Source organism: Vidua macroura, chromosome 13 (assembly GCF_024509145.1).
Source record: "Vidua macroura isolate BioBank_ID:100142 chromosome 13, ASM2450914v1, whole genome shotgun sequence".
NCBI classification, from domain to species: Eukaryota; Metazoa; Chordata; class Aves; order Passeriformes; family Viduidae; genus Vidua; species Vidua macroura.
Genome location: NC_071583.1, coordinates 14,399,420 through 14,413,564, shown reverse-complemented (window position 1 = coordinate 14,413,564; position 14,145 = coordinate 14,399,420). Strand labels below are relative to the sequence as shown.

At 55.0% G+C, this 14,145-nt stretch overlaps 1 protein-coding gene and 1 long non-coding RNA gene across 2 annotated transcripts in view; both read right to left on the bottom strand.

The window, feature by feature from the left end:
- Positions 1–1,480: 1,480 nt before the first annotated feature.
- The window catches only part of TEX264 (testis expressed 264, ER-phagy receptor), a 39,420-nt gene continuing 26,755 nt past the window's right edge, over positions 1,481–14,145 (bottom strand). Inside the window, exons 5-6 of the mRNA XM_053989206.1 lie at positions 9,205–9,376; positions 1,481–2,326 (exon numbers count right to left, since the gene is read on the bottom strand). Coding sequence (XP_053845181.1) covers positions 2,013–2,326; positions 9,205–9,376 — 486 coding nt within the window. The 3' untranslated portion in view covers positions 1,481–2,012. The remainder of the gene's footprint in view (positions 2,327–9,204; positions 9,377–14,145) is intronic.
- On the bottom strand, positions 11,857–13,754 carry LOC128813835 (uncharacterized). Its single transcript, XR_008439195.1, has 2 exons — positions 13,653–13,754; positions 11,857–12,058 (listed from the first exon to the last, which is right to left on the bottom strand). It is a non-coding gene; the product is annotated as an uncharacterized LOC128813835 (long non-coding RNA).

Below are 14,145 nucleotides of genomic sequence, written 5' to 3'. Positions count from 1 at the left end.
AATGACACAGGGGACAAGGGTGCTTCTGGGGCACTGCTCCGAGTAACCACCTCACCACTGTGTGCCTCAGTTTCCCCTCTGCCAGCTTCTGCACTTGCAGGCTGCGGGTTGATGGCACTGCAGTGAGTCAGATACTCTGTTGGACTCCCTTCCTCCCGGCAATCCTGGTTTGGGGAGGGATAACTCGGAACATCCATGGCAAGGTCCCCCCTGGAGTCCCACAGCAGCAGGACCCCAGACCCCACCGGCCCCTCTCCTTTCAGGACTGTTGGCACAGACAGAGTGGGACACTGGGGACAGGAGGGTGCCTGGGCTGAGGGACCTCACCACTGCGGGCCAGGGTGGACAGGGATGATGAGGATTGGAGGTGTGTTGTGCCAAGGGATGCTGGCACTGCCGTGGTCCCACCTCCCCCCAGCAGATGGGTCCTGGCTCCAGCCTCAGACACACCTCGGCACTGGCTGCATCATCCCGGCTGCTGCTCCAGCGCTGACGAGAGCAGCAGAATGATGGCAAAGCCCCCCTGGTGCCCAGCTTCAGTGGGGTTAGGGGACAAGTACTGTAAGTATCCACTGCCTGGCTCCAATCCCCCAGGAGCCTCAGCCAAGCATAAATATTTCAGGGGGCTTGGCAGTTTTGTAATAACCAGCAACAAAGATAAACACCGGGAAGAGCAATATTTTTCCATGTGGGCTGGAGGAGTTTAATATTTTATCACTCAGAGCACAAAATATTTATGAACAATCTCATGTCAATCACTAGCTGAGGACTAATCATGACCTTTCCAAGCCAGGGAGGACACATTCCCACAATGCAGAGACAGTCAGACCTCCCCTGCCCTTGGCACCCCCACCCCAAGTCCTAGTTTTGGGCTGCCACGTTTGACCACCAGGAAACAATCCCTGGGCTGCTGGAGGCACCAAGGTCACTCAGCAGGTGCTCAGGCACCTGGCATTGCCTCGTGGCACCATGGCCATGATGCCCAGGCTGCTCCCTTGTCCCAGACTGAGAGACAGGGAACTGGGACCACCACAGGCAGCCGTCCCTGCCTGCATTCCACAGCAGCAAGACAGACAGATGGGATGTCAGGAAGGCACAGTGCGGGCAGTCTGGTGTCCCCTGCCACAGGAGGAGGTCCAGCAGCAGTTTTATACCTGGCTTTATACTGGTTTTACGCTCCACAGGTTCCCAGGAAGAGTGGGGATGCCACCTCCCTCCAGCTCTGCCCAGCTCAGCACGGCAGCTGGGACCCTTCCCTCCCCACTTTCCCTGCAGCTTGCACAAGCTGGGGACAAACCCCATGCCCTGCTGGGTTGCCCAAGCAGGAAGAAAGCCTGAACAGCAGGGATGCAGAGCCCCTGGGCAGCTCTTTGGCTCAGCTGAGGGCCGTGGGGGCAGCTCCCATCCATAGCCCACTCCCCACCATGGGACAGGATGGCAAAATTGGCCAAAGGACAAGTCAGCATGCACCAGCCACCAGTGAGGAAAAGCATCCACTTTATTACAGACCCCAAAGCGCCCGTGGCAGTGCCAGGAGGACCACATTTACACAGGATGTTTTATTGTTCAGCAAGGGGAAGAGAAGAGGGGAACAAACCCAACTGACCCAACTCACAGCTCTTTGGTGCTAGAAAACGTGGTGGTGCAGCAGAGAGAAGCTGTGGGTGAGAGGGGCACCAGCAGAGACGAGGGGGAACATCTCTGACATCCACCACCATCCCCCAGACACCTGCAAGGAAATCTGCCATGTGCCTGGACACACACACACGGCAAATGCATTTCGCTGTCCCCCCAGCTTGCACCTAACCCTGTGCCACCAAGCACCACAGAAATCCCCCCCCACCTACCAGCACCCCCAAAAACGGTCAAACAACCTTTCTGCAAAGAGGGAGAGCAGGTCCTGGGGGGAATCAGCGACCAAAATCTCTTGGCTGGAGAGGAAGGAGGTGGGAAAGGCAACTGGTTCCCAGTAACTCAGACCCTAGTGGGAGGTGAGGTAGCCAGGTCTCTCTTCACTCCTCTCCTCTCTCAGCAGCAATGGGCTCCTTGGTCCACTTGTCTGTGACCTCCTGGTTGCCCGCGTAGCCCACATCAGGCGGCAGGCCCGGGGCTCCCTCCCCGTCCCCGGCAACCTCCAGGTCCAGCTCCTCGAAGGAGGAGCCGCTGGCTCCTGACTCGCTGTAGCTGTGCTCGCTGCGGTTGTCCGCCTCCTCCCGGCCACGGCTGGCTGGGAAGGGCAGCAGGATGGAGGTGGCCACCGAGGTGTCTCTGCTGTCAGTTGTGGCCTCCATGCTGATGGAGCTCGTCTCACTCATGGTGTCGACACCTGGGATGGAGAGAGAATGGGAAAGAGTGAATGCTGTGGGAAGGAGGCAATGGGGATGGGGGCCACAGCCTCTGAAGCCACCAGAAGCTTCTGAGATATCAGGCCACAGTGGAGACCAGCTCCTACCTCTTGTCACCTCCTATGCCTTTGAGATGTGACCAGGTCAAGAATGAGCTGAGCTCAAACTGCTCCCTGAAATCAGGAACCCCCAAGTCAGCACAAACAAGCACCAACTTCCAGCCATACCCTGACCTCCTTGCCACACCATGGCCCCACAGCTGCTCCCTGTGCACATAACAAGGACCTGCCAAGCCCTTCCTTAGGGAGAATACCTGTCTCTGGCATGCCACTAGGAATGAGACAAAGAGCAGGAAGGACACTGTGCTGTGAGGGTGATGTGGAGCTGCAGCATTGTTTAAGCACCCAAGGGGATGATGGCACAAGTGCAAATCCTCAGATGTTCTGCTGTCAGAAGCAGGTATGCATGTCCAGCCTCATGCCAGGGCATCCCGGTGCCTTCAGCACCTGACAGCCTGCTCCCACTCCCTCCATGGCTCCCCCACAGCCAGCAGCTCTGGCAGCAGTGTGAAGACAGGCAGGGGAGCAACAGGCAGGTCTTGGGGTGCCAGAGGATACGGGGAGCCTTCCCAGCTCATTCTGTGCTTCTCCACATGACCTGGCTGCCAGCCACACCCCATCTCATGATCAGGCCCCCAGCAGCTGCCCCTGCCTGCCCAGGTGGACCCCTTGGCCCACCTCCTCCTCCCCAGATCCCTGCCTCATTAGCTCCATCGACAATACAATTAAGGAGTCGACAAGGAGAGGAATGTGTCAGATTGAGGCCGCAGCTCGGTGCTGTTGCCAGAGCAACCAGCCAGGAGACAAAACCCTCCTGTTAAACATTAATTATTGTTAATTATGACATCACAGATCCACGTGGTTAATTATGACATCACAGATCCACATTGTTAATTATGATATGTCTGCAAACACTGGGCAGGCTGTTTCATCATGGCCCTCCCTGCGCTATCTCCTCCCTGCCTGCCTTGTATCAGTGGGAAGTGAGTGCCAGGCTCTGTCACTTTCCAGCACCTCCATCCATGCTGGACTGAACACCCCTGCTGAGGATCATGCACCAGGAGGGAAACCAGGAGGAGCACCACTCAGCAGCAGCACTCATGGAGGACTGGGCTTGCCACCAGCAGGGCTGGGAAGTGGCAAATGGGAGCCTCTTTGCAGCCATCACCATCCTAGGTGGGAGAGGAGAGCCCTCTTCTCCACATTGTCTCCTGCTGGTGCAGCTCCATCCTCAGCTGCTGCCATGGGGCTGCCTTGGGTTTCCAAAGCATTTCCAGCCTCCTGCAGCTCCTGCAGCCAGGGTGCCCAAGGCTGGGCTGCTTGCTCTCCTGCAGTTGTGTGGCAGCCACTGATCTCCTGAAGGAGATTCACCAAGGAGGGAACTTTCCTTCCAAACATCCTTAAATCCTTTTTCTGTGCTGTTTTTCTTCCCGGCCTGGGCAGCTGCCAGCAGAACTGCTTGTAAATGGCAGTCCTCTGCCTCCTGAGCAGCATCATCCCACGGTCCTGCCGGCTGAGTGATGGCTGTTCCGAGAGGACCCAGCAGTGGTAGCAGGATGAGGGGTAGCCAGAAAAGATCCACAGACACAGTGCACCCACTGCTTCATCCCACCTGGATGGCATATTGGCTTCATCCTGGAAAGGAACCTGAACCTCCACCCTCTCACCTTGACAACCCTTTTGGCAGCTGGCACAAACCGAGCCCTCGGCCCCTCCCCAGGCAATGCCAGGTGACCCCTCCCATGGAAAGGAGGAAAAAAACCACTGCCCACTAACACACACCGCCTTTGCTGCAGCATCAGGGAGCACCTCGACATGGAAACTACATTTAGTCTAAGTTAAAAAGGATGTTCTGCACGCTGCAGCGAGGTGCTCACTGAAGGGGACAGCAGCCACTGAGTGGGCAGCAGAAAGATGGGAGATGCTGTCCCACCTGACAGGACCCAGCAGGGCAGTGGGTCAGCAGGGAGCCTCTGGGAAGATCGAGAGCTGCGGAGGATGAAGGGGAGTGTGCAGACCCTGAGCCTTGAAGATAAATTAGGGTTTGCAAGGTCTTTAGTGGTGATCTGAAAAGAAGAAATAATGTGATTTGGCCAAATTGGTGGCCTGAAGTGACATGGATGCATTCCCACCATGGCTTCATGACAGATCATGTCATATGTGGCCATCTTGCATCCCAGGGGACAGGAGTGACACCAACCCCCCAAGCAGTGCCCTTCCTGCTCAGCACCTCTCCCCTGGAGAACATTTTGGCTCAGAAGCTGTCATGTAACCCCATGACACAAAGCAAAGGAGCTCCTGAGGAGAGGAGCAGCAGCTCAGGAAGAAGAAGAAGACAGAGATGAAGCTGACCTACACACTGCTCCAAGCCAGCACCGTGGGAAAGCACTGTTGTCCTCACTCTCATAGCCACCTTCTTCTCCCTCACTCCAAGGGCAACAATAAATCGAGTCCTGTTTCCCTTCAGCCAGGCACTTTGTCACTGCTCTGTCACTTCTGATCATGTTCGAGCAGCCTCAGCTGGCAAATTTGCCCATTTCAGCAACCTCGCTCTCCTCTGCACAGGAAAAGGCTGGCTCTGGCATGGCCACTCAGCCTGGCCTGGATAAATGTTTAGGGTGGGCAGGGCAACAGAGCTGCTGCTGCCAGGGACCATTGGGGTCAGCTCTGACATGGGAATGTGGCAGGAACACCCAGCTGTCCTACCAGGGAGGCCAGGAAGGCAGTGCAAGGGGCTCCGAGAGGGCAACCAAAGCCCTGTGGGAGGGCAAGCAGGGATGCAGCTCTCATCTCACAGGCACGCACTTCCAGCAGCTGTTACACCCACTGGTCCATCCGTCCCCACACACCTTTTTTGGTCCTCCCATGACCCACTGCCCATTCCTTGCATCCACCTTCCCAAGGCTGGTCCTTACACCAGGCACCAGCCCAACACTCTGATCCAATGCTGGAGGGTGGGCACAGTAATGTCCCCACCTGCCTGTCAGCATGATCTCTGCTTTTCCCTCTGGCACATTGCAAGGTAGCAGCCATCCTCTGTTGAAACTTGCCCTTGACCTTGCTCCCTCAAGGATGGCATAGCCATCCCACTGCACCCTCATTCAGTAGGGACATGGGACCCAGGAGTTTGCATTTGGGAAACAGAGGCACAGCCTGGGGTGAAGCCATGATAGGGTGATGAGGAGTCCTCCAAAAGCCAGTGCCACCTAGGAAGAAGGGATATCAAGCAGCCAACTCCAAGAGGCCAGCCAGGGATGAGTGCAACAGGAACCACTCATCCCACACTGCCAACAAGACTGTGGGGAGCTGGCTCCCCAAACAGTTCAGCCCTGTGCCATACCAGGTATTGACATTCCCAAATCCAGAATGAGGGCAGGCTCTCCTCCTGCACCACCCCTGTGCAACACTGATGCCTGAGCAGTGCTCCACTCCTGGTGCTCCTGGGCCCTTTCCTTCCCTTCATTCCATTAAATATCCATCACCTCTAAATACAGTGTGCTGCCAGGGGCACACTCGTCCATGACTGCTGAAACTCGCACACAAGCCACCAGGGGAGGGAATGGAGCCCTTCCCAGGATGTAGAGGCAGGTAGGAACAGGCAGGGCTCTTTGAAGGATGAAAGCAAGCAAGGATGAGGCAGAACACACCAAGAAAGTTGCTCCTCTGTGGCACTGGAGCTCAGCGTGTGATGCCATCAGTTGTACCTGAATGCCGTGGGACAGACTGTGCCCCAGGAAAATGAGCACCTGAGATTCTGGGCAGAGCCACATGCTCGGGAACCATCTGTGTTCATGCCAGCAGCCCGTGTGGAAAGGCTGTTTTTGTTTGCTTTCACCTTCCACGCGCAGCAGCGGGGTCACGCTGCAGAGCGCTGCTGGGAGGGAGCCGGCAGCGAGGACCCGCCGAGCCAAAGCCCCAGAAAACAATTAAGTACAAAACAACTGATGGTGATTGACACTGGCCCCCTGGAGACCCATCAGCCGCCTTCCTAAAATGCTTCCTGTCTTTCCAATGACCCTGACCATAGCGAAGAAGGGATGGAATTGGTGCAGAAGCAGCCACAGGCCCTGGCCCCTTCCTTGTGTGTTGAGTGTGTCTGTCCTCAGCAAAGCTGCCAGCACTCTGCTCTGTGCAGAGCAGCAGCAGAAAGCAGAGACTCTGGACCATGACCCACAGCCTTTGTGGCCACTGGCTTTGCTTGTAGCCACAGGCACACAACACCTCACAGGGTGAGCTCAGGAGCAAGGACAGCAGATGACAGCCTAAATGGAGAGACTGGTCCAAGGTCAGGAGGCTCAAGAAAACAAATCCAAGCTCTTCTTACACTTTTCAAGTCACTTGGTATCATCTGGCACCAGCCACAATGGCAGGTGAGGAGAAATGGAAACACCTTCCACTTGGAACTTCCCAAGTCTTTAATTCAAAGAAAGCATAATCCAGCTGCTGGTGGGGGTGGGGAGTTTCTTGAGCTGTGACCGACCAGTGGTGTGCTCACACAGAGCGTTACTCTACATGATGTCCATGCTGAAATCACATTCAATGCCCTTATTTCAGTGTTTTGGGAGGGGGAAAGAGGAGGCTTCTACTGCTGCCCCATCATGACAGACAGCCCAAAGCTTCTGCGCACAGAGCAGCCTCAGCTGCCTTTGGGAGAGGAAATGGGGCTCAGAACCTTCCCAGTCTCCACTTATCCATTGAGGCAACTGGGTATTAAAGCCCTACACCTGGATTTGTGCAGCTCAGGCACAGCCAGAGGAGCTGACAGCCACCATCAGGGACTGCCACCTGCCCCCACTGTCCCAGGAGCACTTTCTGAGCCTCCAGCAGAGTAGAATCACTTGAAACATCTACTCAAACCTGAGAAGGATCAAGAAATAACCCAAATACAAGTACCTGGGGTTGAGCAGAGATCATGCTGACAGGTAGATGGGGACATTACTATGCCCACCATCCAGCTGGCAGAGGAAAGCTTGAAAACTGTCATAGACATCCTGGGATCTGCTGGGTCATCAAGATCTCATGTCCATCATTCATGTGAAGGGGCTGTGACTAACTGGAGCTTGCTTCTAGAGGGACTGCCCAAGGAAGAAGGATAAAAAGGATGGAAAAGAGGTTTCTCTTTCTCCAACTCAGAGGTGGTTGCACAGATCCCAACATAAAATCGTTGGGAAGGGAGAACCAGTCTCACTCCATAAGGTGTAACCTTCATGGGACCACCAAAGCCCTCAGGCAGGAGCTGCACAAGCCACCCATAGGCTTGCTACATCCTCAGCCAGAGCAAGGATGTGACACCCCATCAGATGTGGTTCTGCCACAGTGCCCAGCAGTGACAATCACAGTGCAACATCCAAGCCCAACTCACAGGGCCAACCTCACAGTTATTATTATTTTAAGTTGGTTTTGTGCAGACTCAGCAGATGGCACTGCATCAGATTGCACTGACAAAAGTTCATGCCTGGAAGGAAAGGGGTGGTGGGGGAGCTGGCCCAGAGCTGCTGCTGGAGACCCCAGCCCAGAGTGAGAAAGTCCAATGTCATTTGCCTTCTAAAACTGGGAAGACCTTCCTACCCTTCTTCCAGCAGGGCAGAGGACTCCCCCACCGTGGGCATGCTGGCAGTGGCACCCCAGGGAAAGCACCAAGACAGCCAGGGCACAGGGCAGTGGCTGCTCCGAGCACCCCTGGCAGTACTGTGGGATCGTGCACTCCCTGAGCAGGGCAGAGAGGAGCACAGGCAGCTATGAAAGCACCACCCTCAAGCTGCTTTTGCTCCCATGGGTCCTGCCACCCCTCTCCAAAACCAAGGGAGAAGGACTGTAGGAAGCTGTCAGAGCAAGTGGGCTTTGGGGCACCTCTGGCCAAGGGGGCTGGTGCCCCAACACAAAGCAGACAAAGAGGAGAAGAGCCAAGTGAGCACCGTGCTAACATGGGCCCTGGAAGTGCTGAGAAACAGCTCCAATTAGACTCCTCATTGCAAGGCTAAATGGACAGAGCTCCCAGAAAGCAATTCCCAGGCTTGCTTTTATGCGATTAAGAATTAAAGCGACCCAAACCTGAAGATGAGCTCAAGCAAATGACCCAACTGCCCGCGAGGCGAGCACAGCCCTCATGGTTTTTTCATGCCCATTACACAAGCGTGGGCGACCCGTGGGGCAGGGGGAGGTGGCTGCCCCTGCCAGCAGCCGGCTCGGATGTGCTGTCCAGTGCCTGGGAATGCTTGGATAGCCAGCTCCTACATGTCTCAGGCACGGGAGCATGTGGGCTGCTGAAGGCAACTAGCATTTTGGGTTACTATAGCACTGCTGTTCTGCGCCTACAGCCATTGTGGTCCCTTCCTGTGTGAATACATCCAGGCTCCAACAAATCTTGCTGAGCAGATGCTCTCAGGCAACTCCACCACGAGCTACAGCAACCTGGTATTTAAGCTCTTTGCAATCCCAATATGTAACAGATGAAGATGAGATCAAGGAAGATGTATATGACAAAGAGAAAAACAAGCCCAGCTGCAACTAAAAGCTGTGAGATCCAGCTCTGCACTGACAACAGTGGGCCAGTGGCTTAACCCAAAACTGCAAGGGTTCCTGCGTGGTCCTTGAGGCATGCCATGGTATCTCAGGGGATGTCATCTCAGATCCTTGGGGATCAGCACAGGGTGAGGGAAGAGGTGTGCTGAGACTTGGTGGTTGGTTACCAGGTGGGGACAGGTCAGTCCCTCTCTGCTCAGGCAGCAGGACTGGGAATACCAGGACTCCATCTCTGTGAGGGTGATTGAAGATGGAGCCTGTGCACAAGCCAGGGATACCTGTGATGTCTGTCTGGGCGTCCTCGGCCACAGCTGCAGCAGCCCTGCTCTTCCTCTCCAGTTCTTTCATTTCAGGCACGTAGAAGTCCCCTTGGCGGGCAAGGGGACACACGAAGTAGATGCGGTCCTGCTTGTAGATCTCGATCCGGGGGTGGGCACACAGCTTCCTCTCCTGGAAGACACAAAGTAGCCATGGGCAGGGATGTGCCCTCGCCCCCCACCCCAGCAGCTCCCCCACCACACTGACCTGTCAGCCCGGCCAGGTCAGCCTGGTCCTCTCTGCCCACAGGCGTGGAGGCCTAGTGAGGAGCAGAGGGTGCCATCCCAAAACCATGGTGCTGCTTTCCCTACCATACCAGCCCCAGGTATCAGGGCAGGCAGGTTTGGCCCAGAAGGTAAGCAGCCAGCTGGGCTCCAGGAGGAGATGCTGAAGACCCCCAGCTCACTTGGTTTCGATGTGCTTATTTTGGGCTGGAGCGAGGGGTTTTGGGGAGCCAGGCAGCTGCTTCACACAGACCTGCCAGATCTCCAGTTCCTGCTGGCAGCCCCACAAACAGCACAGCCCCATGAGCAGGCACAGCACTTCTCTGCTAATTAATATAATCCAGAGCCGACAGCTCAAGCAGCTCCTTTAAGAACAGCAAGGGCAGGGGGAGTGGAAGATGAATCCCTGGCATTTCAGACAAGTCCCTCTCCTCCTTTTCCTCACCCCACCTCCCCCTGGCAGTGCTCTTCAAGACCTCAGACCCCCAGGCTGTCAGGGACCCATGACAGGGGCATGTCCCCCGGGCCGTGCAGCCCGTGCTGAGCTGGGGCTGTGGGGACTCCTGGGGTGCCGAGGCCGGGCTGAGGAGCAGCTGGACCCCTCTTGCCACCCCCTCCTCGCCCGCCCGCCCGCCAGCTGCTCGCTGGCAGAGGGGGCGGCTGATTACAAGCCGGGTGAGAAAGGAGAGTGTCTCTTCAGCGGGTTTTCTGTTTCTTTCTTTCCCCTTTTCAAATCACTGACAGCTTTTATTTAACCCTGCAACCACCTTGATTATCATCCTCCTCCTCCTCCTCCTCCTCCCTGCCCCAGCTATTCTCTTCCTCCCTCTTGGCCTGATTATCTTCTTCTTCCCTGACCCAGTGATTTTCCTCCCTGCCTCAACTATTCTCCTCTGTCATGGCCCGCTGGGGTGGCTTGTTTGCACATCCTCCAGCAGGGTCCACATCCCTCTGGGGCTCTCTGTTGCCAGAGCTGGCCCCACACCAAGAATGAGCTCTATGGACACATCAATCATGACCTTACAAAAGCCTGACTCCCTTTAGCCCTGGGGGTGGACCAATGTGATTTAAGAATCATTTATTTCCCAGATTAATGCTGGCACCAGGCAGGATCCACAACAGACATGAGCCAACACTGACCCTCTCCCCTGCTGGCACTTGTACTACCTGAAGAGCCACCTCCATGCTGCCAGGATGCTGCACAAGAAATACAGGCAGAAATCCCACATGAGCAGTTTTTGGGTCCATTTTCCTGGGAAAGCCTGCAGAATCTGGCAGTGCAGAGGCCCAGTTTACCCAGAAACACCTCAGTGGCAGAAACATGACCCCAACAGAAGCTTCATCTGTCCCATCCCAATGCCTTCCAGCCTGAATTTCAGCAGTCCCTCCTCCAGCTGAGGAGGAACCACATTTCCTATCCCAGTGCTGCAGGGACATGCAGGGACGCAGGCGGGCTTCCAAGGCACTTGGAGTTTGGACTTCCCACTTGCAAGCAGGTGAAACACTGGGGCCTGCAGATCAAAACTGCATTAAATAAAAACAAGCTGGGTTGTTTTTAGCAGCAGAGCAGAGGCGGCTCATATCACTCCTGCTTTTTCAGCAACAACGCAGACAAGAGCCCTCCCGCCACTCTGCCCTTTGCTCTACCAACCACAAGACCATCCACCAACCTCCAGCTCAGCTCCTTATTTTAGGTTACTGCAACACACACCAGAGATAGGTATCTCCAGGATTTGCAGGGATTTTTGGACAAATCCAGCTGGCCCTCCACCACTTCATGCAGATGAGGACAACTCAAAGGATCTTCGAGCAAAGAGATCCTCATTAACTTCATGTGAAGTCTCCAACCAGTCTAAATCCTCAGGGCTCCAGTCTGGCCTACAAGACATCCCAAGATGACTTTCCAAAGCCCCTCCTAAAGTTCCAAAAGAGTAGATCTGGGACATACCCTCTCCCTACAATCTACTCTAGGCTGCTACAACTTACAATTACACAGACACAGAAGTGGCACCCCCAAAACACAGACAACACCCCCTCTACCCATACAAAATGAGGGAATCTTGGCTTTTAAAGGAATAGAAATGCACACCTGAATGAAGAGCAGGACTGGCTCTTGAGCCAAATGCTGCTTCACACTCAAGATTATCCTATAAGAGAGACAAGGATGTTCCTCCCTGCCAGGAGCAGCTCTGTGTCCCCAAAGCCAGAAGAGCCCAGGGGTCCAGCCCAAAGCCCATGGCTGGGGACCAGGTCAGTGAGACCATGCTGAAGTGGCTGGACACTCACTGTCAATACCCATGCCTGCCTCATTAGGGACAGCTACAACACCTGATTTCTTCCCAGTTCATGCGGGGGTTTTCCCAAAATGAAATTAAGGGAAACCAAAGCCTGGGTGTGCTAGTTTATTTCTGTACAAATTAAGCTGGAAACCAGGTTAGTGAGCTGGCCTCTGCTTCTACGCTTCTTCCCAGAGAACCCAGCCTCTGGCAGGGCTGCTGCAGAGCTCAGCACTGGCAGGTGGGCTCAGGAAAGGACAATGTCCCCAAGAAGGAGCAGGGAGGTTGCAGTTGGGAATGCTGTCTTGACCTGCCTGTAACAAAGGGATGAGGCTGCATAAAGACTTGAGAAATGGGCAGAGGCAGTGAGGTGGGGAGCCATGACAATGGAAATGGATAAGGGGATCTTCTAAAGGGGCTGGGAGATCAGCCTTGCGATCATACCAAAGGAGATTAGGAAGCAGGCAGAGGCCAGGCAAGAATACTGCAGCAAAGTGCAAAAAGAGGCTGGTGACACAGTGAGTTTGGGATTATCCCCATGGAGAGAAACACTGCAATGAAAAGAAACAACCCAGAGAGACTGGAGAGCAGAGTCCAAAGGCAAAGGTGTGGGAAGAGAGCGAATTAGCAAAGGCTCAACAACATGGCAAAACAACAGAAAGGCTCAACAGGCAGTATTGCACTGCCACTGAGAAGGGAGCCCCTGGCTGGCTGTGCTACCAAGCCAACAGATGGAGCAGCAATGGGAACGTGGAGTTTGCAAGGTAGAGCCCTCCAGTCAAATTCAATGCAGTCTCACACGGGTGGAGGAGCTCAGCAAGAGGTGAACAGTGGGACACTGTGAGTGTCAGGCTGCTGGCTGTGACAACAGGACCAGTAAGTGGGACAGGAAAGAGGACTTGTCCCTTTGCAAGGTCATGCAGTGCCACCTCCCTCCTCAGACTCCACCAGGGGCTCTCCCTTCCTATGGCCAGCAAAGACAGAGGCAGCAGCGCAGCATTCAGGGCTGATTTTTATCCAGGACCCTCCTCTGGGCACCTGAAACAGGGGATTCATTGCACATAATCCATACAGCCCATCTACACACACAAGTGCATCCAGAGTCCACAAGTTCAGTTCTGACAGAACAGCAGCTCCAGCATACTCCTGCCACATCAGACCCACTGCTTCCCGTGAAGCCAACTCCTTCTCAGCCCATCTGAGGAACGTGGTGGGATGCTTCTCACCACCTTCTCGGGAGCAAGGCATTACATAAGGGAAGACTCTTGCACTCCTCTTTCCCAGATGGAACAGCATCTCACCCAGTCTTTAACCTCGGGTTCCATATCACCTCCCACCATGTACTGACTGTAGGATTTCCTCCAGGTCACTCTCATCCTGCTAGGAATGGAGCACCCCTAGCCTCATGCATCAGAAAGGATTATGCAATGACCAGCATTTTGGGAGACCTTCTCCAGCAGCAGGAGGTGCCAGCTATTCATCAGCACAAATCTTCCTCCCCCTACTTGTCCATAAGGTCACAATGTCTGCTCATGATCTGGCTTGGGCACAGCCTCCCAGGAGGAAGATGCCCCCACTTTCCTGGGTGAGTACAAGGGCAGTCCCAGGGCTACAGAGGACATGACAAGGTATCCAAGACATGACCTGCAGTCATTAAAATCCCAGCAGAATTGTGCAAAGGCAGAAGTAGGTGGCAGGGTGCTCATGTCACACCATGGCCCTCGGCACCTGCTGGGAAGCAGAAGATGAGCTGGGGCATTGCGGGGACTGTCTTTGTCACTCTGCCAGGTTCAACTGCTCAGGAATTCAAATGTCACCAACTGGATTTGCTTCATCTCCCACTGCTGCAAGAATTCATCTTGTCAGGAGACCACATAGGAGCCTTGTAGATGTTCTCTGGATCCTCACCATGCTGGCAATCAGGATCCAGCTGAACCCAGAACACTTCTAGTGTTGCCAGGAAGGCAGTGGGGAGGCAGCTGCTGTCCTCACCCTACGTCATGCCACAAGCTCCCTGTCACCCTTGACTCCTTACTGTGACCTCCTGGAATGACTTACAAGGTGATGGTTAAGTCACACCAGCCCGCTGAGTCCCTGTTTCAGGACTGATGCTGTAGGAGCAGAGCTGGAGGCTGAGCTGTTCGTGTTGCCCAGCAGCTCCTGGTTCCACTGCAGAGATGCCCACTTCATGCTCCAGCCTCCTGTGTGCCATAGGAACACTGCCATTGCTTGTGCCTGTCACCCATCCCTGCCAGAGCACCTTCTGCCTGCAACACGTGAAAAACGTGCCTGTTGAACCCCAGCCAAGACTGGAAAAACCACGGGGAGCAAGCAGCAGATACAAACCCTCTTCTCCCTTAGGGAAACCAGGCAGCCTCCAGTTGCTCTCCTGGCCACCTGC